The sequence below is a fragment of the Ovis canadensis genome, chromosome 1, assembly GCF_042477335.2.
Source record: "Ovis canadensis isolate MfBH-ARS-UI-01 breed Bighorn chromosome 1, ARS-UI_OviCan_v2, whole genome shotgun sequence".
Lineage (NCBI taxonomy): Eukaryota > Metazoa > Chordata > Mammalia > Artiodactyla > Bovidae > Ovis > Ovis canadensis.
Genome location: NC_091245.1, coordinates 7,662,198 through 7,689,600, shown reverse-complemented (window position 1 = coordinate 7,689,600; position 27,403 = coordinate 7,662,198). Strand labels below are relative to the sequence as shown.

Below are 27,403 nucleotides of genomic sequence, written 5' to 3'. Positions count from 1 at the left end.
CAAAAGCTGCATGGAGAGTCCCCGCCTCTCGATGGCTTTAGCTGTGGGCTCAAGTCCCATGTCGAGGTCCAAACTTCAAAAGTGGCCTCCAACTGGACCTTGTCCATTGGAAAAGCCAGAAGTAAATATTGATCCCAGGATCAATTAGAGTCTCTGTTGAAGCCGCTGTCTGCTCCAGTTGGAGAGACCAAGCCAGGTCACACTGATAAATAGCTGCTTTCAGGACAACTGGTCAACCCCAAAGGCACAGAGACAATCTCCCTGTCTCTGCACTGAAATTGTTCTTCCCATAATGGAGAAGATGGTGATGAAGATGTTGGTGATATTTGCCCTTGGAATGAACCACTGGACCTGTACAGGTAAGGAGCTTGGGGACCGGGGCTCCTGCCCTTGATGATATAGCTGTTTGGACCCTGGGTCCTGACTCACCGTATCCCTGTGTGCTTGTGTGCCCAGGTTTCCCGGTGTATGACTATGACCCGGCTTCCCTGAAGGAGGCTCTCAGCGCCTCTGTGGCAAAAGTGAATTCCCAGTCACTGAGCCCCTATCTGTTTCGAGCGTTCAGAAGCTCAATTAAAAGAGTAAGTGCCTGTTATGTCTTCTCTATACTATTTTGTTTTTTTTCCTCTTGTCATTTTTTGAGGTACACATTAAAAATTTTCCAGTTTAAAAAGATAACAGCCACTCATCGCTTTCAGATTCTTTTTTTGAGAGAGAAAGGATTTAATTACAATTGTCAGAAAGCTCTCAAAACTACCTCAGATTCCTGATTCTTCTTTCAGTTTTCTTCCCTCTGGCCTCATTTCCTGTTTCCAGATGTTACCCTCTGCTTCTAGACTGAAAGTGCCCATGGTTCTTTCTGAGACGTTTATTAAAAACTGCTTGTTTATTAGAAACGAGGCCTTTTCAAGTTCAGCAGTTCTGCTCCTAATACTTATAGGAAATAAATTCTGGCTTTTGAGCCAAAGAAATCCACTTTCCTTTGTCAATTTGGTAATCGTCTGTTTCCTGTTAGCTTGGGGAAATGGGGAAAAGATGAATTTTCATGGGCTTCCAATGACTAAGAGCATGATTGGCAAAGAAAGAAACAGAATTATCCTTCAAAGGGAATGAGAAACTAGACAGCAGTCATCTACCCCCTCGCTGGGCCCCGGGTGATTCCACTGCCTGCACGTTGTCTTCAGCAAGGGGGAGCAGAAATAGCCTCCAGCAGAGTTAAGATTAAGATAAGAGGTGGGGAACTTCTACAAGGTTCCAGGTCTTAAGAGTGAGAACTCGTTGCAGCCAGGCCACCCGGGAAATTGGGAACCAAGGAGAAATGACCAGGGGTCCAAGCAATGCCTGCTTCCTCACAGAGGTCAGAGGGCCACTGTGTCCTCTCCACCTTCGTGCTCATGTCTCCCATCCCTGCGGGGTGCCGCCTGTATGCATGATTGCTGGGTCGTGTTCAACTCTTTGTGACTCTTTGGGCTATAGCCTACGAGGTACCTGTGTCCATAGGATTTTTCAGGCAAGAGTACTGGAGTGGTTTGCCATTTCCGCCTCCAGGGGATCTTCCCAATCTAGGGATCCAACCAGCTTCTCTGTGCCTCCTGCCTTGCAGGCAGATTCTTTATCTCTGAGCTAGTGGGGAAGCCCTGGGTACTGCCTTAGCTCTCATCATGTTTGCCCCTCTCCTCCTGTGAAGGGCACACAGCTGCTGGCTCCACGGCTCCAGTCTCCAAATAAAACATCAATACATTCATCTTGACCCTGCTTCTTCAGAAGATGGCTCAGTTTCTCATTCCGTATTCCCTGGAAATGTATCAAATTGTCCCAGTTGTCTTTTCTAATTGGGTCATAGGTCATGAAGATGATGCTTCAGCAAGGCACCCTGCCCAGAACTGGGCTGCTGTAGACAGAGTCAGTCACCTGGCCTGGATGTCGCAGTGCAGAGACCCTGGAAGACACATGTGGTCAGCTGCCAGGACAAAGGGAGAGTTCCTTCTGGAGGGGTACCGGACGGAATAGAGAACCTCTCCCTCCCACCCTGCCTGTACTGGCTTCCATCTTTCACATTTAATGAAATCCACGTGTGTGGCAGGGTGGGTATCCATGGCCTTTTGCCAAGCGTGCAAATAGACAGTTTAGATTTACTTGTAATTTAGCTAGTGCTTGCTACAGAAGAAAGTTAGTAGTTAATTAAGTGAATAAGAGCCTGAGGACAGCTCCCGAGAGAGAACCAGTTACTGACACCATGGAAATCTGGCCAGTGGAGATGAGCTAGCTTGAGGTGTCGTCACCCAGAGCACATTCCAGCACACGGGGCCATCTTGGTATCAGACGTCTGAGCCCAGACACACAGGCACCTGCAAATAAGCATATCTGTGTGTGGGATCCTTGATGAGAACACAAGCAGGAGATGCCCCTTCACTTCCAGTAAGCTGCCTTCTCTCTGGAATTCTGCCTAATTTTGTTTCTTTCCAGGCTTTTCTCATTATTCAAATTCACTGGCCAAGTTCCATCACCATGTCTCTGCCATGAAAACTTCCCTTCTTCTCCCAATGGAAGGAAAACTCTCCCTTTTTGATCTGTCCTGGTGATGCTTCTTTCTTTTTAGAAGTGGTTCGCATTTTGCTTTTTATTGTACATGTTCAGTTCAGTTGTGTCTTTGCGACCCCATGAACCGCAGCACGCCAGCCCTCCCTGTCCATCACCAACTTCCAGAGTTTACTCAAACTCATGTCCATTGAGTCGGTGATGCCATCCAACCATCTCATCCTCTGTTGTCCCCTTCCCCTCCCTCCTTCAGTCTTTCCCAGCATCAGGGTCTTTTCCAATGAGTCAATTCTTCACATAGACAAAGTATTGGAATTTCAGCTTCAGCATCAGTCCTTCCAATGAATATTCAGGGTTGCTTTTCTTTAGGATGGACTGGTTGGATCTCCTTACAGTCCAAGGGACTCTCAAGAGTCTTCTCCAACACCACAGTTCAAAAGCATCAATTCTTCGGTGCTCAGCTTTCTTTATAAAGTCCAACTGTCATATCCATATGACTACTGGAAAAACCATAGCCTTGACTAGATGGACCTTTGTTGGCAAAGTAATGTCTCTGCTTTTTAATATGCTGACTAGGTTGGTCATAACTTTTCTTCCAAGGAGTAAGTGGTTTTTAATTTCATGGCTGCAGCCACCATCTGCAGTGATTTTGGAGCTCCCTCCCCTCAAAAGTCTGCCACTGTTTCCACTGTTTCCACTGTTTCCCCATCTATTTGCCATGAAGTGATGGGATTGGATGCCATGATCTGAGTTTTCTGAATGTTGAGCTTTAAGCCAACTTTTTCACTCTCCTCTTTCACTTTCATCAAGAGGCTCTTTAGTTCTTCTTTGCTTTCTGCCATAAAGGTGGTATCATCTGCATGTCCGGTTCCAAACAGGGAAAGGAGTATGTGTTAGTCATGCCTTTTACAAATGACCTAAAGGTGGCCCCAAATATGCCAGTTCCCCCGCCCCCCATACCAGTAGACCCAGGAGATCTCATCAGAGTCAAGCAAAGAGCGCAGGAAAGAGGTGAAGGAAGAGATCTCTGGCACTGAAGGTACAAAACAACTCACAAAAGAAGGAATACAGATGCACCAGAAGCATTGGAGAAAGTACATCACGTCTCTAACAGCCAACAGAATCAGAACTGAAACACCAAGGTGAAAAGGAAGGGGAAGAGAAAACGGGAAACCTCAAACATTGCTAGAGAGAGGGTAATTTGGTAAGATTGTCTTTGGGAAGCAATTTGGAAATAAGTGTTAAGAATGTTTATAAACACGTTAAACATTGAAAATAGCCAATATAATGTTTGATCTTATAGTTTCACTTCTAGGACTATGTCTAAAGGAAATAAGTGGGAAGCAATTTGGAAATATGCATTAAGCATATTTATAAACGTGTTAAACATTAAAAATAGCAAATATAACTTTTGATCTCATAGCTTCATTTCTAGGAATATGTCCAAAGGAAGTAACTGGTTTTGTCATGTTTGTGTATATGTGGGAGGTTTGGGATAGAGTTCAGTGGACTTAGGGAGAGGGGTCAGGCCTCAATATTTATCCCTGAGTTTGCTTCATAAGTCCAGTGCTTCATGAGATTTCCCTGGTGGTCCAGTGGTTAAGACTCCACACCTTTAATGCATGGGGCACTGGTTTGATCCCTGGTGGGGGGACTAATCCTGCTTGCCACATGGTGTGGCTTAAAAACAAAATATCTCAAAAACCCAGTGATTCTTGATCTGGCTACATGTCAGCATCACCTGAGAGACAAATATTCCTGATGCCCCATAGCTTATATGGGAAAATAATCTAAATTTAAAAAAAAGAAAGAAATGTACTTGACTTCCAAGAGGGAAGGTGACTATTTAAGCCCCAGTTTCTGAGGGTGGAGCTCACATTCTCACATGCTTCCTGGTCATTCTGATGTGTAGTCAGGGTTGAGAACCACTGGGTTTTCCCAGCAGACCTGGATTAAATACTTGGAACTGATTTTGAATAACTTATGCCTTGGACTCCAAGTTTAGAAAATAATGGGGAAATGTGGGCAAATGGGACTTCAGTCATGAAGGTTTCCTTGCTCCCCGACACCAGGTTCATTCAGACTGTTCCCTCATGGACACAAGCTGAGAAAGATAAGGTGGACATGGACCCTGTACTGGGGATGAGGAAGACTGCATGGGCCAGACTGGGCTTGTGTTGACTTTAAAAGATGCACAACGTGAGAGTTGTGAGCTAAGTTTTATTTGGGGCAAAAAGAGGACTGCAGCCTTGGAGACAGTACCTCGAAAGCTTTGAGAAACTGCTCCAAAGAAATAGCAGGGAGGGACAGTATATATGTGATTTTGGTAAAGGGGGAATACATGCACACTTATTTTTTAGAAAGTTTCTGCTGGTCTCATGAAGCTTCTTCTAGTCAGGAGAAACGGGATTTTCTCATGAAAATCATGAAGAATTTTAGTGCTTTTCTAGAAACGAGGAGATATAAGAATTGGGCTCGTAAAATCAGCTCCTGAGAATATCCAACTGTCTGAAGACGTGTCCTGCCAGTTTTATCCTGAGTAGAGAGTGCCTCCTTTCTGCTCTCCACCCTGAACTCTTTCAAGAGGTGTTGAAGCTCAGCAGCTGCAGCAGCACTTGATTTAATCTTTGTAGAGGTCGGCAATGGGCTTCCCAGGTGGCGCTAGAGGCAAAGAACCTGCCTGCTGATGCAGGAGACTTAAGAGACGCGGGTTCAGTCCTTGGGTTGGGAAGATCCCCTGCTGAAGGGCATGGCAACTCACTCCAGTATTCTTGCCTGGAGAATCCCATGGACAGAGGAGCCTGGTGGCCTACAGTCCACAGGTAGATGGCAAGTGCCAAGTTGTAGTTGACACTTCCATGGAGCTCAGAGTCCATTGCAGAGAGAGAGGAAGAGAAAGGGGAGGGAGAGGGAAGAAGGTGATGATGGAGAATGGGGTGACATTACATAAAAAAGTGAAAGAAGTCTCAGAGAGTGGAGAGTCCTGTAGAGAAAATAAAACAGGAGGATGGATGGATGGATCTGGGCTGGGGTAACTGTCAGATGGGCAGATATATCCACAGAGACACCATATTTGAGCTAAGACTCAGGGAGGAGAAACTCCAGCTGTGGAACTACCCCTGGAGGGGGTAGGGGTGGGGCTTTAAATAAAGTGAGAGAAGACCTTCAAAGATCTCTGAAGTGGAATGCAAGGGAGGAGGCGCAGACAGCGACTGCGGGAAGCAGGCAATGACCAGTGATGGCACTGAGCCCCCGGCACCAGGAGGGTGGGGAGTGGATGAATTCTGGGACATTCGGGGCAAAGCCACAGAAGCTTTGGGATCCTTTCTGTGTCTGTGCCCGTTCCTGTACACTTTTACTTTTCCTTTACTTTGCATTTTTTGCTTTTTGTCTTCATTGCATTATTCTAGGCAGATATACCCGAGATTTACTCTTTGTCCAATCTTAAGGGCTTAGTTTGAAAAACCCAAGTGATCTCTGTGTTAGTTGGGCTTCTCCAGAGAAACAGAACTGAGAGAGAGACAGACAGACAGGGAGATTGATTTTAAAGAATTGGCCCACACTGTTGTGGAGGGTTGGTGCAGCCAAAGTCTGCAGGGTGGGCTAGCAGGCTGGAGACCCAGGGAAAAACTGGCATCGCAGGTAAAGTCTGAAGGCCATCAGCTGGCAGAAATCCTTCCTGCTGAGGAAAAGGTCAGTCTTTGTTCTATTTGGGCCTTCAACTGATTGGGCGAGGCCCACCCACAGGAAGAAGGGTAATCCGCTTTTCTCAAAGCCCACCACTTTAATTTCATCCAAAAACACCTTCACAGAAACATCCAGACCAATATTTGACCACAGATCTGGACACTGTGGCCCAGCTAAGTGGGAGCATAACATTAAACATCAGAATCTCAAAAAGGAATTGTTATGGGCCTTTTATGGCTTATATATTTTTATTCCTTTTTGAAGAGTAAAAAAATCAGAATATACTTAGTATAAAGAGTCACAAGACTCAACAAGAAAGAAAAAACTAAAAGTAACATCTACTATTCAGTCCTCTGAGACGCCCACTACAGACATGTGGCAGATGTCTTTTGGATCTTTTTCTCTTCATATGTGGGTATAAAATACATTTTTAAAGAAAAACAGGACCACACTGTAACACTGATTACAAAGTACTGCATTTTAATTTCAGCCATAATGCTGGGTTTGGGATTTTCTCCAGTTGATTTCTTACTTTTGAGTATTTGGGTTGTCCTACCTTTTTCAAAAAACACAGAGAAGAAATTGGCTGAAAGTTAATTCAAATGAAAAAGCAGAGCTATTAAGCTTTTCTCCATATTCTGGAGTTGTGCTTAGAGATGCAAAAAAGGTTGCAAAATAATCTCACAGTTCAACAAAATGATCAGTATTCAGACCCCCACATTTGCATCTTTTGAACTACGCCTTTGTCCTGCCACTTTGCTTTCATCAGACTGCTTTAAGGAAAATTGTGGAAGCATAATGGAGGCGGGGACGATGTGGGGAGCAGGGGGCAGGAAGGGGCAGAGGGGGCAGAGGAACTGGACAGTGCGCTCCGGCCGATAGACGAGGTTTTACTTGTTTAATGAGACTCATATTTAGTATCTAATATTTAAAAATTATCAATAAACAAGGTGGGAAATAATGGCAAGACTGAGTTTTTAGTCCTACTTGTTTTCAGAGAACTCTACTTGTAGCCTTCCTCATTCTGTGTCAGAAACAGACACGAGGACTCCCAGCCCCACCCCAAGCTTGGGGCCTGTTGCCTGCTTCCAAAGCAAAGCATCCTTTTATTTTCCCTCTGCAAGTGGTCTGTAGGGGCTACCCAGGTGGCGTTTGTGGTAAAGACTCTGCCTGCCAATGCAAGAGCTGCAGGTTCAGTTCCTGAGTTGGGAAGATCCCCTGGAGAAGGAAATGGCAACCCACTCCAGTATTCTTGCCTGGGAAATTCCATGGACAGAGGAGCCTGGCGGGCTATAGTCCATGGGGTTGCAAAAAGTCGGACATGACTGAGCTCAGGTGCGTGCGCTCACACACACACACACACACACACGCACACACTGTAACAGCGCTGTAGTTGGGGCCTGAACGGAGCTCAGTTAACACACGTATTTTCTCCGGCAGTCACATCACAGCCTTTCTGCACTTGGGAAACTAGACAGCTTGTCAGCCCTAGGCTTGGGGGCCAGTTTCAATAGCAAGATCACCCAGGAAAAGCACAAAAATGAGAAAAACATGCCACAAAATGGACAATAAAAATGACTTGCGTACAGTCTGGGAGCCAGGACAAGGAGGAGAGCATCACCTTGTCTGCCCCTGGGCAGGAGCGTGTGCATCGGGCTGCTCAAGTTCTTCGCTGCTCAGCGTATGTCCATGAGTGGCCGTGACAGCACCCAGGAATGACTTGGAGTTGAATACACATTTAAGGAAATTTGCAAGTACGGAATTGGTAAATAATGAGGATCCGTTGTAAAGAGAAGTCATTAGAATAAGCTTGGAGTCAGGACACCCACGTCCAGGTTCTGCTGTCTCAGTGAAGTCCCGTGAAACTTCGTAGAGCACTTCCTCCCCTGGTCTTCAGAATGAGGGTGACAATCGAAAGCTTTAGTGGTGGGAGATTCTGGCACCTTTTCTTCTTGTGCAGGGAGAAACATTTCTAGCATGTGACCTTCAGGAACACATCTGTAGCAAGCTGCCACTTTGTTTTTGTGAAGGTCAACGCCCTGGACGAGGACAGCTTGACCATGGACTTGGAGTTCAGGATTCAAGAGACGACGTGCAGGAGGGAATCTGAGGCAGACCCCGCCACCTGTGACTTCCAGAGGGGCTACCACGTGGTGAGTGTGGGGCAAAGGCCACAAGCCTGGAAACAAATGCGAGAGAGCTCTGCCTTCCTCCGTCACCTGGAGCTGATTCAAAGTCGCACTGAGGTCTTGGCCATATCTCGTGTCCGGCCACCCTCGGAGGCACCATTACCTGTGTCCATGCTGTTCCCTGGGTGGGGGTGGTGTGACTCTGTGGTCAAGGATTTAAGCTCTGGAGTCTGGAATCCTGAGTAATCCTGGAAAGTCATTTAACCCCTGTTGCCTCAGTTTTCTGCTCTTTAAAATGGGCATAATGATGGTGGCAGGCAAAGTGAATACAAAGGGGCCAAGAACAAAGAAAAGCCCTTGAGACATTTCAAATTCTATCTTAAGTGAATTCAAAATGCCAGCTGTGTTCCTGGGGTGAGGTGCATGTCTTATAGTTGACTGTCATGCAAAATTCCGTCTCCCCCACCAGCTTGCGGTCCACGGGGGTCAGGACTGTAGCCTGGTTGGTTCTGCTTCTCCAGTGACCAGCACATGGCCCCATGCCTGGTTATCCCCAGGGGTAGGAGCCCACTTGCACAGGCCAGCACCACCACCCCAGACTCACTCTCGGAGGTGTTGTTCCACGGGTGTCATTTTACTGGTGTGATGACGTCTGTGTTGCTACATAGCAATATCAATTCTGAAAAGAAGACCCTTTGTTTTGTTGTTCCGTGGAAATTTTCGCCATGATTGTTTTACAAACACCCCAAACCCGAATGTCACTAGCATCTGAAGGAAATCTGAGACCAAGGGAGAGCAGAGCAGAGGCCTTGGGGATCTTCCCAATTCTTGTTCTCATGGAAAACCATGCAAGGTGACCAACTCAGTGCTCAGGAAGGGAATGTTTGCTTTCTAGGGGACGTGAAATGTAGCAAATGCTCAAGAGATGCCTTAGCCATCGTTTGCTTTTGCTTAGGTTTTGAGAAATGAAAATGAAATGACCAAATTCTTCCTTTCTGTTTGCACCATTGTGCCAAGCCCTATGATGTTGCCTGATTTCTTGGGGAGGTCCTAGCTGTTTACCCAAGCTGCTGGGCGTAGAACTCACCATTTCTTCTTTTCCAGCCTGTGGCCGTTTGCAGAAGCACCGTGCGGATGTCTGCTGAACGCGTCCAGGACGTGTGGGTTCGCTGCCACTGGTCCTCCAGCTCTGGGTCCAGCAGCAGTGAAGAGGTATGCACAGGGGCTTGGCATCCTTTGAGGTGTGATAGAGTAGCTGGACCATCAGGTGCCTGGGCAAGAGTCTGGACCTGCAAACTCACATTCACTGTCCCTTACATCTTCCAATCCCACCTCTCTAAGATTTTGAATATGAGCTTAAGAAAACAATGAGCAAAAGTTCTAGATTTAAGTGTGCAGTTCACTGCCTCTCTCATTTAGTGGAATGAAGGGGCCATTTCGGATAGATCAGTGTTCATTTACCAGCTCTGCAACTTAGGTCAGGATATTTAATCTCCATAAATCTGAGGCTTCTCCATCTGTTACATATCAGTAATAAAGACCACCCAATAGGATGCTGAGGAAACCAAGAAAGTTCATGGATGTAAAAGATCTGGTCCAGAGTCTAGCACATAACAGATGCTCAGTAAATGACAGAACACATCTTTTCCCCCCAATGGCATTGATAGTCATCTGCAATAATCCTGAGAAATCAATAACATGTAAAATTCTGACTTGGAATTATATTACTTACTGTCTGATTTTCTTACCGAAATATATATCTCATGAGAGCAGGGAATGTTTGTTTTATTGTCTAGGCCAATGTTTGATACAGGGTAGAAGTTTAGTTAATATTTACACACATACAATAAAACTGAGGATGAAATTACAGCAGTATGATACGTAGTATCATACCGCTATACCTACATAGTACGTATGATACATACATAGTATGAGGAATAAAAGCATAACTGGTATATGTTTGTTTATTCATAAGGGGATAATCTGTCCTTCACTGCTATTTAAAAGTGTTTCTACCATTACAAAGCCAAATCTGAACAACAACGTCTTTCTCTGCTTATACTTTTATTCATTTTTTTCAAGGTTTAAATCTGTAGTGAAAATTACATGAGAAGAGCATAAAATTTCAACTTCAAGAATTATACATAAAAGTAATGTTCCTATATTATGAACATACCCAGGCCCTACATATTTGTTCATTTATTGCCTCATAGTTTGGCTCGTGGGATCTTAATTCCCAGATCAGAAAATGAACTCATGACCCCAGCATTGGGAGCGTGGAGTCTTAGCCACTGGACTGCCAGGGAGGACCTGGGCCTTACATATTTTATATGAAGTCCATTTTAGAGTTAGGAGTGACGCTCATGACTGAGGAGCTCCTGTTACAGTCCAGTTCAGTCGCTCAGTCGTGTCCGACTCTTTGCAACCCTACGGACTGCAGCACACCAGGCCTCCCTGTCCATCACCAACTCCTGGAGCTTGCTCAAACTCATGTCCATCGAGTCAGTGATGCCATCCAACCATCTGATCCATTGTCATCCCCTTGTCCTCCTGCCCTCAATCTTTCCCAGCATCAGGATCTTTTCAAATGAGTCAGTTCTTCGCATCAGGTGGCCAAAGGATTGGCTGATCACTTCAGCATCAGTTCTTCCAACGAACATTCAGGACTGATTTCCTTTTGGATGGACTGGTTGAATCTCCTTGCATTCCAAGGGACTCTCAAGAGTCTTCTCCAACACCGCAGGGGTGCCTTTACTGTTAAAAGGAAAATTGTGCAAAAATGTTCAGTTGAGCATAGCCTTGTTGATCGATCTTGTTCTCACTGGCAGTGTTTGGGGGTCAATCTCCAGGTGATTTCTGGGTGATTTCTTGTCTCCCTGCTGCTAGTTCAGGTACCCAGGGCCTCCTGTTTGACTCCAGTAAAGAATTCAGGAAGTGAGGTCAGCTTCACAGCTGACACATTGGTGCATGCCTGGCCAAGCTAAGCCAGAAGTGACAAGGACCAAGCATCATGTCACAAGCATGTTGTGTTGACTTTGTGGTTTATGTGGGTGGAAGCCAGGAGACAGCCAAGAGTAAGAAAGACACATCTCTGGCCCTTGTAGAGTCTGTAGACCAGTCTGGGGTATCCGTTATGCAGGGGTTACCCTGACTACCAGACAGGCTTTTGGGAACACAGAGTGGGAGGATGGGTACACGTGGGGCAGAGCAGGTTTTCCAGGGAAACTAGACAGTGGGTGACCTCAGGATGAAGGGCACAGGGTGTGGAGGGGTGGGAAGGAGAGATTTCAAGCACAGGGGAAAGCACGACGGGGTTCCCTGAGTATGAGGGAAGCTAAGCTGACAGGTTGAAATGGACAGGTTGAAATCCATTGTAACTGGGAGCAGAATGTGAGAAGAGAGGCAGAAGGTGGGGCTGGAGAGGACCTGAGCCTGGTCAAGGTGGACCTCACGGGTCTTGCCAGGATCCTTGGCTTGGGGCTACTTGAGAATTACAAGTAGGGAGGTGACAGAATAGATGGAGAAGAGATTGGAGCTAGGTAAGAATGGAGCGATGGGAGGCTGGCAGGGCAGGTGAGACAGGATGCTAAGGAGAGCTGGGAGTTAGTGGTGAATGTCCCGAGAAAGGGATGCCAATTCTTCTGTGGCCTTTAACACAGTAGAGATTGACAAGCGGGCCCCAGTTTAATCCCTCTTCCATCTCTGATTTGAGAAGTTGATTCTTGCGCAGCCCGCAAACCTGTTGCAACTTTCTCATCGCAGACTGAAAGCTACTCACTTTTCTTCCAATCCCAACTTTTGTGTGAAGGCTCTGCTACAAAGTTAGTCCCTGAAACAAACACAATTTTAAAAATGAACTCCCGGGTTGCTTTCCCTCAAAGATTAGGAAACTGTAAAAAATTATGAGGAAGTAAAAAATTCCTTAAATTAAAGGATTCTGCAACTTGAAAGAAAGAGGAGAAAGCAGATGGAGGTTTAAAGTAATTCCTGGAAACTCTAAAATAGGTTTCTTATATGAAACAGGAAGAAAAATTAGATGACAGCTGTTAACCATTTTCAGTGAAATAAATGGTGGTACTACAAACACGAAAGACAATCGACTGGGATGAATTTAGACAAGGAACGAATAAATCATCGTTGGAAGTAGGGAATAAAAGAAAACTAAAAAAAAAAAAACCCTCAGAGTAATGAATATAAAGACCACTTGAAAAACATATGCAGATAGTAAGAGAATTTCCAGAGAAAGGAATATAATGTAAAGAACAATGGAAGCCAAAAATAGAGACTAAGACCAAAAATCCCAATTATTATGAAATATTGTTATGAAATGTCTTATTTATATAAGTAGATAACTTATTTTATGTAATAAATAAGTTTTTATTATGAAATAAGACAGTTCAAATGGAAATTATCTGGCAAGAATACAGTAAGAGAAAGTGTCTCTAATATAGTAAACTTGGGTTTTTCACAACATAGTTATAATAAGTATAAAAGCTTTGTTAAAAGGTTTGAAAAAATAAATTTCTGAAATTGCTAATATTCTCTCTTAACCAAATAAATATTTAAATTATGGGTAGTTTAAATTATTTTTATAGTTTTAGTATTTTAGAAAATATTTAAATATATTTTATATTGTTATATTTTAATATTTAAAATAAATATTTAAATTATGGGTGGTTTAATTATTTAAAAATATTTCAATATTATTTTTATATTTAAATATATTTTATATATTTTATAGTTTTTAAATTTGTAAGAGAAGTATGTAGGGGGTAAACAATTTCTATATGGCATGTCAGTCAACCACACAATTGCAATGCTAACATCTGTAACTTGGTGAATGGACTTGACTTTGGGCAAATCTTTCTGATTTGGAGTGGGGGATGAAGTTTGACTAGAGTTCAGCCTTGAGACCCAAAACAGTCCAAAAAGAGAAACTGAGAAAGAATGAACAGGAATTCTGAACTTGGGGGAGGAGAGTTACAAGTATTTCATTTATTTACTCTCTTCCATTTCAAATGATAGAACTTCAACTGGAAGTGGGCTAAGCCAAAATGAGAGGATTCCCTGGTTCACATTCCCAGAACAAATGGGAGGAGCTGTGCTCGCGGATGACTCAGTTTAGGGACCATCAACAATACTGGTGCCACTTTCATCTCTTCCTTCTCCCCCCTCCTCTTACTGCTCATGAGTTTTCTTCTTGCAGCAGGAGGCAAGACCACAAGCCACTCCAGATTCATATCCTCCAAACTGAGGAGGAAACTGAGCCTTTCTCTCTAACCTCTTGATATCCCTACCATTAGCCTGGCTTGAGGCATGTGTCTCATTAAAAAGAAATAGTGCTGTTACTGAAATATAGTTCACAGACCATACAATTCACCAATTTAATGTGTACAATTCACCCAGTGGTTTTGAGTATATTCAAAAGGTTGCACAGCTGTCGCTGCTATCTAAATCCTGAACGTTTCATCATCTCCAAAAGAAATTCCAGTACCCCTTCCTCTTACCCTATTCTTTCCAACACTCAGTAACCACTAATCTATTGACATTTTCTTTGTCTATGAAGTTACTTTTCTGGCATTTAATATAAATAGAAGCATGCAATATGTGTTCTTTTGTGACTGGTTTATCTCAGCATGTTTGGAGGTTCATACATGTTGTAGCATGAATCAGTACTTCTTCTGTGGTGGAATAACAATCCATTGTATGGATAAACCACATTTGATTTATCCATTCGTTAGCTGATCAAAATTGAGGTTGTTTCTACACTTTGGCTGTTTTAAATAATGATTCTGTGAGCATTCATCTACAAGTTTTTGTGCAGGCATGTATTTTTATCTATCTTGGCTACTCACCTATAAGTGAAATTTCTGGAGCATAAACTCACTTTTTGTGTTAATTTTTGAGAAACTGCCAAGCAGTTTTCCATAATAGCTATACCATGTTATATTTCCACCAGCAATATATGAGAGTTCCAATTTCTATACATCCTATCAACACTTGTTATTGTCTGTCTTTTTTTTTGAGTCATTCTAGTGGATGTGAAGTGGTATCTCTTTAAGATTTTGGTTTGCATTATCCTAATGAGTAATACCCTGGAGAAGGAAATGGCCACCTACTCCAGTACTCTTGCTTGGAAAATTCCATGAATGGAGGAGCCTGGTGGGCTACAGTCCATGGGGTTGCAAATAGTCGAACACGACTGAGTGACTTCACTTCACTAATAAGTAATAATCAGCTATTTGTGTATCTTTTTTGGAGAAATGTCTACTTGAATCCTTTTTCAATTTTAAATTGGGTTATTTGTCTTCTTGTTGTTGAGTAGGAAGAGTTCTTTGTATATTTTGTATATAAGTTCCAAAAAATTGCCAATGTTTTCTCCCATCTGTAAGGTTTTTTTCTTTCTTGATGGTACCCTTTGAAGAACAAAAGTTTTAAAGTTTAATGAAGTCAAATTGATCTACTTTTTTCTCTTGTTGTTTGTATGTGTCTTTCATTGAGATTCATGGCCCACTTTGATTAGGAAGGGATTCAGCTTCATCCTTTTGCTTGTGGATATCCAGTTGTCTCAGCACCATTTATTGAAAACTTATTCTTTCTCCCACTGAACTTTGCCACCTCCTAGACCAGTCACTCTGACAAAGGTCAGCAGGCTTACTGGCTGTTAAGAATGGAGAGGGTGACAGGTAGGCAGCCCAGACAACTGGAAGAAAAGCTGTGAGCCAAACAGCCACCTTACTTTGTGACTCTGGGCTTTCAAGGGCTTCCCTTGTGGCTCAGCTGGGAAAGAATCCACCTGCAGTACAGGAGACCTGGGATACCCATTCCAGTACCTGGGATACCCATTCCAGTATTCTGGCCTGGAGAATTCCATGGACTAAGCCCATGGGATTGCAAAGAGTCAGACATGACTGAGCAACTTTCACTTCACTGGGCTTTCAGTGGCTTCATGAAGAATTTTCGTACACACTGTTTCCTATTGAACCCATATGGGGACTACATAGAAAGAAAACTCCCAGATTTGACTTGAACACAGTCTATCAGCAAGTCCATGTAACAGAGTTCCTTCTTTCTGGTCTGCATCTGGGAGTCATTTTGAGTCTAGTGGAAATCTTTTCAGATGACTTAAACTTCATATAAGTTGCTCTTCCCCATGTACTTTTTTAGACACACATGGCTTTCCTGGTGGCTCAAGGGTAAAGAACCTGCCTGCCAATGCAGGAGGTTTGGGGTGGAGTTCAGTGGAGTTAGGGAGAGGGGGACAGGCCTCTATTTGTATCCCTGAGTTTGCTTCATAAGCCCAGTGGTTCATCAGACCTCCCTGGTGGCCCAGTGTAGCTAAGACTCAGCACTCCCAAATCAGGAGACTTGGGTTCAACCCCTGGATGGGAAGATCGCCCTGGATAAGGAAATGGCAACCCAGTCCAGTGTTCTTGTCTGGGGAATCCCAAGGACAGAGGATCCTGGACGCCTACCATTCGTGGGGTCACAGAGGGTCAGATACGATTCAGTGACTAAACACCAATATGTTCAAAACCATACATTAATTAAAGTGATTTAATATAGCTTATTGCCTTATTTCATTAAAAGTTGTGTGAGTCTTCCAGTTAATAGTTGAGTATTTTGCAGTGCCTTTCCTTTTTTCTCTTTCATGTGCTGATATATACCAATGCCTGAATTAGATGTTTTTTGGGGATATCTTGGGATCCTCTACATCAAGAAACAGTCACCTGCTTGGTAAGTTGAGACCTTTTTAATATTTAGATCTTTTAAATATATTTTTTTCATGAATTAACTTCAGATTAAAGCTCTCGACCAGGGAATCATTTAAAACTGGAAATGGCTCTATATAAGCTTTGTACAATGACAGAAATTTTGGAAAATAAACATTTGCTTTTGCTCCTTTCTTAATAGTAGGCAAAAATGACACAGCTCTTCATTTAAGCAACTCTTCATTTATGCAGAGACTTTCCAGACATATTTCCATTTCACGGCTCTAACATCTCTGCCAGTTAGGCAGGACAGTTGCTGGTTTTCACCGTAAGAGGGTCTCCCAACTTGAACATGCTTGTTACTTCCTGGGTGCAAGGCCAGTTTTAGGACTCAGGTTTCCCAGATGGCTTAGTGGTAAAGAATCCGCCTGCCAATATGGGAGGCAAGAAATGCAGATTTGATCCTTGGTTGGGGAAGATCCCTTGAAGGAGGAAATGGCAACCCACGCCAGTGTTCTTGCCTGGAAAATCCCATGGACAGAGGAGCCTGGTGGGCTACACTGTGTGGAGTCACAAACAGTTGGACACGACTGAGCACGTACGCACATGCAAGAATGCACACGTGGAAAGCTCTGGACTAGGCCTCATCTGGCTGGCGGGGGCTGCAACCCTCCAGCCATGTCACCAGAGTTGACCATCCCTTTCAGAATCTTGCTTGGGAACAGGAGGGTGGTCCACTTCCCCTTCATAAGCAGTCTCTCATTTGAAGGCGGGCCAGGTGAGTGTTCTATGGCTTAGGAAGCATTTTTGCACGTGTGCTCAGTTGCGTCCAACTCTTTGTGACCCTGTGGGCTGTAACCTGCCCAGTAACTCTGTCCATGGAATTTTCCAGGCAAGAATACTGGGGTGGGCTGCCATTTCTTTCTCCAGAGGAGCTTCCTGACCCAGGGATCTACCCAGAGCCTCCTAAATCTCCGGCATCTCTTGCATTGCAGGCAGATTCTTTACTGCTGAGCCATCAGGGAAGCAGAAACCATTTTTACCTATTAATAAAATAGGTAAATAGGAGGATTTTCCCTGTTGGAGCTGATGGCAGTGAGTCTTTGGTGATCTTCCACCGCTTCCTTGTGGGAAAGGTGTATTTGTGGCATCAGTAACAAAATCATGGAACATTCCAGAAGTGGGCAGTCATAATTGCCTTATGACTATTATTGTATTACAGGCCTCACTCCTGACAGATCCAGAGGTGAACCGCTTTATGAACGATCACGTGGTAAGTGGTCCCATTTTCTTTTGCCAGATACCAACACATCCTCTTCTGATCAAGCCAGAATGCACTGAAGCCATGTCATAGGAGATAAACCCCTGAAATACAAAATATTTTAAAGGCAAATGAGAAGAACAGTCCTGCATAAACTTGTTTTGCACATCACTGAAAAGCTGACTTTGAGGCATTGAAACTCACTTGAAATTTATCAGGATTCAAAGTATCAAATCTGGCTGAGAAAATTAGCACTGACCTCCCTCCTGTCCCAGTGTGCAACATTTTCTAAAAATCCCAAGCTCTTATGAGCTCCTCTTTACCCTCCACCTTCAACTGTACTTTTCAGCAAGCAGACAGAGCTATCAGTTATTTAGTTTCTCCCTTTTATAATAAGTATTCTCATTTAACCATCATGATGGCTCTATAAACCAGGAGTATTATCTGTTTACACAGAAGAGGTGATTAACAACTCATGATGTTTGTTGTGACACAAAATGCTCACCCTCTACTGATTGACAGTTTCCTCCTTCAGCTTCACAACCATCTCGAAAGGGAGTGCTACGTTCCTTCCCATTTTGCAGATGAGCAAACTGAGGCTTAGTGAGCTTCTGTAACTTGTTCAAGGCTTCACGGCCAATGTAGAACTTTGATTCCGGTGGGGAGTGGCAGACACAGGACCTAGAGAGAGATCTGTCAGACTCTGAAGCTTCTGTTTTTCCCAGGCCACTTGCCAGAAAAATTGTGAAATTTACTCTCTGATCAGAGTTCTCTATTACAAGGACACAGGTATCAATGTTTCATTGCACTCAGTGTCTGACCATCCTTCAGCTTACTCCCAATTTGTCTGAAGTACTAAAGCTTACAGTACGAGGCTTGCTTACAAGAAGGGCCTAAGTTTAGACCTCCTTCAGTGTGCCATTTTGAAATAAATGCAGTTATTCTAACAACGTGACCACTACTGAGAACAGTTTTGAACACTTGTTTTTGGAATCACCTGCAGATTCTAGGGCCCATTCTTTTCAGCATCAATAGTGGTGGAAAGCATGTGCTCTTGGATTTACTTTTGGAAATAAATTCAGTTAATTAGATTAATGACCAACTTCGGTGCCTTAGCCGTCTGTTGTTATTGTTCAGTTGCTAAGTCATGTCCAGCTCTTCGTGACACCATGGACTGCAACACACCAGGCTCCTCTGTCCTCCACTAACTCCTGGAGTTTGGCTCAAATCCATGTCCATCTATTGCGGTGTGTCAAATGACCACACAGCCTAGCAGCTTAAAACAGCAAACATTTACTGTCTGATAGTTTCTGGGTCAGGAACCCAGCAGTAGCTTGGCTGGGTGTTTCTGGCTCAGAGTCTCTAGAAGGTGCAGGGAAAACATTGACCATGGCTGAGACCTCATCTGAAGGCTTGACTGGGCCTGAGGGACCCACTGCCCAGGTTACTCAGGTGGTGGTTGGCAGGGCTCAGTTCTTTGGGGCTACTGGACAGAAGGCTTTGGTTTCTTAGCATACCGGCCTTTCGCCAGGGCTGTCTGAGTGTCCTCAAAGCATGAAAACTGACTTCTGCCAGAGAACATGATGAGAAAGAGATGGAGAGAGAGGAATGAACAAACCACAGAGCATCCAAGACACACAGTCTTTTATTTCCTGATTTTGCAAGTGATATAGCATCACTTCTGCGTAGTTTATTAACCACACACACTGACCCTGGGCCAATGTGGAATAATACTCAAGACTGTGAATTCCACCACGTGTCCATCTTGGGGGTGGCTACCACACTGGGATAAATGTCATTTGGGACAAATATATATATATATATATATATATATATATATATATATATATATATGGATATAAATTAATGTGACGGATCCTTTTTATATTCCTTGGAAGATAATCCCAGAGCTGAATTCTAAAAATATTTTGGGCTTTGGGACCATCATTGACTCGGATGTGCAGCCATCTCGGAGATTGCTTTGAACATGACAATTCAATTTAATTCAACAAATGTGTGTGACAGGCCCTGGGCAGATCCCACGGAGAACGGAGGGATCAATGTGACAGTCCCTGCCCTCGAGGGCTTACAGAGACGCGTTCAGCTGTAACACAAGGCGGGCGAGAGCGAGGGAGGCTTGACAAGGAAGATGAGGTCATCGTGTTCCTGGGGAGCCTCTTGGCAGTAGGGACTCAGATGGTGCTGGTCACAGTCCTTCTCATTAACGCATAGTCACGCATTCTGCGTTGTCTGAGGTCTAGATGTGAATGACAGAGCCCCTATATTCCCTTTCTGTCTTCAGAGATGAGAAGAAACTTTCCTCTTGGAAATAGAAGGTACTCGAACCCGTGGCCCAGAGCAAGAGTAAACCCTGGCTTTGAGTGACAGCCTTGAGGTAAGGGAACATGGCTAAAAACACGTGTAATTAGGAGTAGAAGCTACTGGAAGGAATGCCTTATAGCCGCTGCCCCTGCACCTCCAGATGTCTGCAGTCCACTCATCAGCTCGCATCTCGCCTCCCACCTCTCTTCTCTCCTCCCGGATCCTGATCCTCAACTGTCCCTTCACTCTTCGCCCTGTGGCTTTTGCATGTGCTGCAGCCAATGTGTTCATATTTCTCCACTTTCAGAGCAAAAATTAAACAGCGAAGAAACAGAACAGCCCCTTTCTTGACTCAGCTTCTTCACCCTAACAGCTGCCTCCTTGTCTCCCTCCTTCCTTGTCAGATAAGTTTTTCGATGATGTGTATTTGTACTTAGTCACTCAGTCGTATCAGGCTCTTTGCGACCCCCACCATGGACTGTGGCCCACCAGGCTCCTGTGCCCATGGGATTTCCCGGGCAGGAATACAGGAGTGGGTTGCCGTTTCCTTCTCCATGGGATTTTCCTGACCCAGGGATGGAACCTGTGGGATGTCTCCTCTGTCTTCTGCATTGCAGGCGGGTCCTTTACCCGCTGAGCCATTGGGGAAGCCCTAAGCTTCTTGACAAAATTGTAGTCCAAGGCTGCTGCCGTTACCTGCCCACCTCCCATCACTTTTTGGCTTTTTGCCAACTAAATATTAGCCCTTCGAATCTCTGATGTCTCATCTGCCTTCCTTTTCTTGATCAGTCGTTTAAATCCTGACGCCCGTTCTTGCGATCTCCTTCACCCAGTTCTTCCCTCCTCTGTTACCTCTTCCACATGCCTGCTTTCCAAACACACATTGCTCCCCTCGCTGCATCCTGAGATCCAGGCTCTAACATCAGCTGCCCACTGCATGCAGGTGCGGTGAGCATCCTGGAGCCCTTGACACTCAAATGGCCTCCTTTTCAGCCTTACTAGAGGCATCACCACCCACTGCATCTTCTCCTGTTCAAAAATTTATAGTGTCATTTGCTCTTTAAAATTTTTGTTGAAGTATAGTTAGTTTACAGTGTGTGTTATTATAGTTTCAGATGTATAGCAAAGTAATTCAATTATATACATATGTATCTAGTTTTTAAAAGATTCTTTCCCATCATAGGTTATACAATCTTGGCTCTTCTTTACCCTTCATCTTCTCCCAACATCCACAGGGGTCTGATCCTATGGATTTTGCCCACATGTTTTCTCTGGCTTTAGCCCATCACCACTCACATCATGCCATCTTGCCTCAGCTCCTGATTCCACACTGTCCACCTTTCACGTGGCCCTCAGGTTTATCTGGAAGTGCAGAGACTCTGACCCTTCTCCACGCAAACCTCACGCACTCAATTCACTTATAGGACAAAGTAGAGACAGACCATGAGCCTAGAGGAAGGACAGCCCACTTGCCCTTGTGCTGGAGGCTGAGCCCTGGTTCTGCAAACCCACACTGGGCACCGCTGGGCCTCATGTGTGTGTATAATAAACTCCCAGCTACCAGGGCCTGGAGCAAAGGCAGTTTTGTCTTTTTAAAGCCTCCCAAGTAACTAAAGGAATGTGACGAAGGCACCCAAGAGGGATTTTTGGATAAAATTATACTTATAGACTCAGAGAACATTCATTCTCACACACAGACACACATAAGCTAATCATGAAGCTTGCGCTGTCACAGGTTTTAAGTTTGCATAACACTGTATGCTTTCAGGATAAAGTCCAAATTCCCTAGCGTGGCCCGCAAAGGCCCTTGTGGTCCGTCCCTTGCCCACTTCTTCAGCCTCATCACTGCCAAGTTCGCCAGCCCCGAAGCTCCAGTGACACGGAAATACCTGCGGTTTCTTCTGCTGAAACCTCTATCTGGAACATGAAAAAGTGAAGTGAAAGTATTAGGTGCTCAGTCATGTCCTACTCTTCTGCAACCCCATGGACTGTAGCCCGCCAGGCTCCTCTGTCCACGAGATTCTCCAGGCAAGAATATTAGAGTGGGTTGCCATTCCCTTCTCCAGGGGACCTTCCCAAACCAAGGATCAAACCCGGGTCTCATGCACTGCACGCAGATTCTTTACCATCTGAGCCCCCAGGGAAGACCTACCTGGAACATCCACCTGGCTAATTCCTTCTCCTCACTTATATCTCAGCTCAGCTCAGCGTTACTTCCTCTTAAGGGTCTCCCCAGGTCAGAGTATTGTCCATTTATGGGCTCCACTATTGCTGGGAGAATTACCAATAACCCCAGATACGCAGATGACACCAGCCTTATGGCAGAAAGTGAACAGGAACTAAAGAGCCTCTTGATGAAAGTGAAAGAGGAGAGTGCAAAAGCTGGCTGGAAACTCAGTATTCAAAAAAGAAAGATCATGGCATCCCACCCCATCACATCATGGGAAATAGATGGGGAAACAATAGAAACAGTGAGAGACTTTATTTTCTTGGGTTCCAAAATCACTGCAGATGGTGACTGCAGCCATGAAATTATAAGATGCTTGCTCCTTGGAAGAAACGCCATAGCTTGCTCATAAGCAACCTGGACAGCATATTAAAAAGCAGAGACATTGCTTTGCCAACAAAGGTCCATCTAGTCAAGGCTATGGTTTTTCCAGTGGTCATGTATGGATGTGAGAGTTGGACTATAAAGAAAGCTGAGTGCCGTAGAACTGATGCTTTTGAACCGTGGTGTTGGAGAAGACTCTTGAGAGTCCCTTGGACTGCAAGGAGATCCAACCAGTCCATCCTAAAGGAGATCAGTCCTGAATGTTCATTGGAAGGACTGATGCTAAAGCTGAAGCTCCAATACTTTGGCCACCTAATGCGAAGAACTGACTTATTTGAAAAGACCCCGATGCTGGGAAAGATTGAAAGTGGAAGGAGAAGGGGACAACAGAGGATGAGATGGTTGGATGGCATCACCGACTTGATGGACATGAGTCTGAGTAATCTCCAGGAGTTGGTGGTGGACAGGGAAGCCTGGGCTTGCTGCAGTCCATGGGTTTGCAAAGAGTTGGACACGACTGAGCAACTGAACTGAACTGAAGTCCCCATGACAGGTCGCTGCAATTACCCATTTCTCCTCTGCTTCATCTGACTTCCCCAGGTCCTCCAGGGAAGGGCTGAGATAACTTCTGTTGCCAGCATCTCCCAGGGCCCCCACACAGAGCCAGGCACCCAGCAAGCAACAGAAAGTACTTTTTTTTTTTTTAAGTGGATGACAGAATCTTTCATTTTGGATATTGAGCTTCTGTTATCAAAAAAGTCAGCTGAGCTTAGTGTGATTAATTTTTAACAGCCGGAATTTGAAAGAGGTCAACTGACATTTTAACTAAAATCGAAGAGAAATTTACCAGCAAAGCTGTATAGGATGAAAGATGCAAATGGTAGATTTTCTTTTGAATCTATGAGCACCCTAAAAATAACAGCTAACTTCAGGCTGAGATCAAGAGAGTACTCATTACAAAGAAACAGACTCATCAGATTCCTTTTTTATAAACTTAAATCACATCAGTTGCTTTACAGAACATTTTCAAGGGGAGAAAATACAATTCTCAAAGGATTGATTGTATGTTATTTATTAATAATTATTCTGCATGTATATATATTTATATTTAATGATTATATTATATATTATACATATTATACAATATATAATGATTATATTATATATATAATGATTAATAATGATTATACTGGACGTGTGTGTGTGTGCATGCCTAGTTACGTCCAATTCTTTGAACGACCCCATGGACTGCAGTCCACCAGGCTCTTCTGTCCATGGGATTCTCCAGGCAAGAATACCGGAGAGGGTTGACATTTTCTACTCCTGGGGATCTTCCCAACCCAGGGATTAAACCCAGGTCTCTTACATCTCCTGCACTGACAGGCAGACTGTTTACCACTGTGCCACCTGGGAGCCATATATATAATGATTTGATTTCTGTAAAGAAGTTGATCACTTAAGAAATGTCTATTTAAAGGCAATACACACCAAAGGGCAAATGCTGCTGTCCTGGCCTGGACGTTGACCTTGGCTATCCTCCCAGTTATAACCCTGCACTCCCATGACCCTCAGCAGGGCAGGATCCCTACAGTCCTAAGATAAGGGCTGCATAGGGGGCCCAGTGAGGAGGCCAGTCCACCGTGTCTGGAGTCTGGTTCCAAGCTTTCTCTGCCGCTTTAGGAGGGATGAGGATGACGCAGTTCTTCAACCCCTCAGGCTCAGTTTTTCAAAGATTTATGATTATTATTATTTTTACTTTTGTCCCTGCTAGACCATGAGCTCTTTGAGGATGTGTTACCTTGTTGTCCTTATTATTTTAGTTTAGTAACAAGAAAATATGATTAATAATATGCCTGTACTGTTATTAATAATAATATCCTATATTAGATCCTAATGCTAAAAATAATGTCTGTAATACAGTGAGTTCCCTCAGGTTGAAAGAAAGGAATGAGCCAATGCAGGATCAAATACAGGACTCTTTTCAAATTGTGAATGACATGCTTCTGGTGGGGAAAGGTCTCCAGAGGCAGAGCCTTTGGTTCATCTAGAATCAGAATCCTCAGAGCCTGGCTTAGTTTCTGGAACAAATGAGGAGCTGAGGAAGTATTTTTGTAATTTAATAACCACTGTTCTAGGGTTCTTTCAGACCGCCAGAAGATTTATTTAATATGTGGGAGTGGGTCGTGAAAGAGAGTGTTTCAACAAAGAGGTCTGAGATTCTTTTTCTTACTTGCTACTTTGAAATAGGAATCGGGGAAAGCAGGTCCCAGCTCTCATGTTGAAAGGAATCTGTTTGAGAGGCTCACACTGTCTTGATCTCCACAGCTGGCCTAGTTCTCATTTCTGTACAGGGCAGTGGTCCAAAGACTACAAACCACACTGCCTGCACCCAAACCATGGTCACGCGAGCTATACGCGTTCCCTAAGGCTGCAATGTGGATTAGCGTGGAATTCCTACCCTATGGCTTCCTTCGTAGCTCAGAGGTAAAAGAATCCTCCTGCAATGGAGGAGTCCTGGGTTCAATCCCTGGGTCAGGAGTATGCCCTGGAGGAGGAAATGGCAACCCACTCCAGTATTCTTGCCTGGGAAATCCCGTGGACAGAGGAGCCCGGTGGGCTACAGCTTGTGAGAGTGTAAAGAGATGGACATGACTAAGTGACTAACCTACTACCACCACCTATCCTGTATGGCCAAGAGCAGCGGAGGAGGCAGTTACTGGTGGGATCTGTTGTCAATAACCGTGAGAAGGAATCAGTCTCCTGACTTTTGTCCAACAAATATTCATCAAATGCCTGCCTTTTGCCTGGCCCTACACCAACGATCAGAACTCTCAAGGGTGCCTGGATCTGTGTTTGTACCTTTCCACCAAGCTGCCTTATTTAAATCCTGCAACTGTCCAAGTGAAGTATCATCATTATTACCTCCATTTTGTAGATGACGAAACTGAGGCCTTGGAGGCCCCTCCTCTCAGAGCTGGTGCTGAATTGAGATTTAGTTCCTGATGTCTGTCTGTCTGTCTGTCTGTCTCCAAAGTACCTCCTTTTCTTCCTGCAATACTCGACCTCATGTCAGTATCTCCACACTTAGAAAACAGCATGAGGGAGCAAAACCTCAAGGATCATTTGTTTAAGAAATATTTGTAATGTGCTGGGTGAAGCGCATATGGAGGATGACCCAAACACCCGAGCCACCACGGTGAGCCTGCTGAGTGATTTCAATGTTCAGGAGTCAGGATTATTAGTCATAACCTCTTGTCATGATTTCCAAGATAGCCTACCCATTGGGAGAGACAGACTCCCATGCAAGATAGAAGAGCCCAGTCAGTGTCTGGAGGTGGAAAACTAGATTTCCTCACCATCTGCTACGACACTCGTCCCCTGCACGTGCTTACTGACTGCCCCACCAAGCACAGTGCGTTCTCACTGCTTGCAGTAGTGATGTGCTACAGAGATGCTGCAAAAGTTGAATCAGTGAACACTGAACCCCCTCTCCTGCGGGAAATACAGGGTTAAGTTCCTATGAGCCTTTGGTCACATTTTGTCCAGTAATCTGTATGCATCCTTCACATGTGTTTCTGTTGAAAGATGTCTTATTTAATACATATGGTTGATTTATTAATATGGGACTCACAGCCACGGCCCTGTTACTCCTGCCTGAAGGAGGCTTGTCTCATGGATGTATGTTTTCCATCAGGCACAGCACGGTCTTCTCATGCTCAGGGCACTAGACAGCACTTGACGACTATATGTGGGGGGCATTTAAAATAGCAAAATCACCAACAAAAATCACAGAAAACCAAAAAATGTGGCACCAAATAGAACCAAGAGGACCTTGTTTACAGCATGAGAGCCAAAACCGAGCAAATGGCCTCGTATGAGCTCACGTGGGAATGTGTGCAGTTTTTCTTACTCTGAACATTCTAGAATGACTAAAAAAGTGGCCCAGAAGGTAAAGAATCTACCTGTAATTCAGGAGACCTGGGTTCGATCCCTGGGTCAGAAAGATCCCCTGGAGAAGGGAATAGTTACCCACTCCAGAATCCTCGCCTGGAGAATCCCATGGACAGGGGAGCCTGGTGGGCTACAGTCCGTGGGGTCGCAAAGAGTCAGGCACGACTGAGAAAGTAACACTTTCACTTTCCAAGTAAAGAGCAGCCAGGAGACAAATCTCTGTGCGTAACGAGGACCTGCTGTACAGTGGGCTCCCCACGCGCTTATCCCTAGTTTCTCTGGAATCTCTCTTGTTCCTTCCCACCTGCTGTCTGCACCTGCTGTCCCCAGCACCTCTTTCAGGCATTGGCTCTGTATCCACCCTTTGGCTCCATCTGGCTGTTGTCCATCCATTTCCTGCTGAGCCTCGCAGCTGAATTTCATGCTGACGAGCACTCCCTTCTTCCCTGAAATCCTCTGGCTCCTGAGACGTGGCCTCCTTGGCCCTCCTCTCGGCCACAACCCCCAGTGGATACTCAGTGCATACACGTTTATCGAATGGATGAATGGCAGATGAATGAATGAGTAGTCCCGCCTCAGATGACCCCGGTCCTCCCATGGCCAGGCTCCCGCCAGTCTACTCCTTACCTGACTTGACTGGTTCCCTCCCTCTCTCATCACCGGCACCTCCTTAGTTCAGACTGAGTCCAGGATCTGGTTGAGCCTTTCCTCGGGGACCCTTCCTTCTCTGAGACTTGGCCTTCCTTCATGGGACTGCATTTCTGTTGCGTGGACTCCATGATCTCGTCTTCTCCCAGCAGGTGTCTCTCACGCCCCCTTTTTTTGTTCGGGGGACTGGCTGCTTTGCATAGTTTCTCTAGCCTCTGGTCCCTCTTGGATCCCTTTTCAAGCAGCGCCCAGGAATGCTGGGTCCTGTGCCTCCACAGTAAGAGCGTGAAGCGTGTGCCACAGGGTCTAACCCTCCCCTTCTTCTCTCTTTTAACAGCAAAATGCATTGGAAGGAATAGAAGTTCCAATGAAGAAAGATACCTCATGGATTGTGTAATTTTCTTTTGATCAATTTCAGTCCCTAATAAATGGCTTACTCTTCCTCTTTCATTGCTTTTTTCCCCCCCAAGTAACTGGCATGTATTTGCTTCCCTGGCAGCTCAGATGGTAAAGGATCTGCCTGCAACGCGAGAGAACCAGGTTTGATCCCTGGGTTGGGAAGATTCCCTGGAGAAGGGAATGGCAAACCACTCTAGCATTCTCG

General features: G+C 44.7%; 1 protein-coding gene across 1 annotated transcript; it reads left to right on the top strand.

Annotated features, from left to right (window-relative positions):
* Positions 1–90: 90 nt before the first annotated feature.
* Positions 91–27,241, top strand: SPP2 (secreted phosphoprotein 2). The gene is made up of 8 exons (XM_069585412.1): positions 91–359; positions 457–581; positions 8,256–8,378; positions 9,459–9,566; positions 16,037–16,091; positions 17,289–17,339; positions 19,630–19,722; positions 27,137–27,241. Exons 1-7 carry the CDS (start codon positions 293–295, stop codon positions 19,710–19,712), a joined length of 612 nt encoding a protein of 203 aa, XP_069441513.1. The 5' UTR covers positions 91–292; the 3' UTR covers positions 19,713–19,722; positions 27,137–27,241.
* Positions 27,242–27,403: the final 162 nt, after the last annotated feature.

Bases quoted from the DNA above. Each gene is read 5' to 3' on its own strand.
- SPP2 (XM_069585412.1), top strand. From the start codon at position 293: ATGGAGAAGATGGTGATGAAGATGTTGGTGATATTTGCCCTTGGAATG. The intron at 582-8,255 runs GTAAGTGCCTGT...GTTTTTGTGAAG, and splicing joins TCAGAAGCTCAATTAAAAGA to GTCAACGCCCTGGACGAGGA. The intron at 16,092-17,288 runs GTAAGTTGAGAC...ATTGTATTACAG, and splicing joins AAGAAACAGTCACCTGCTTG to GCCTCACTCCTGACAGATCC.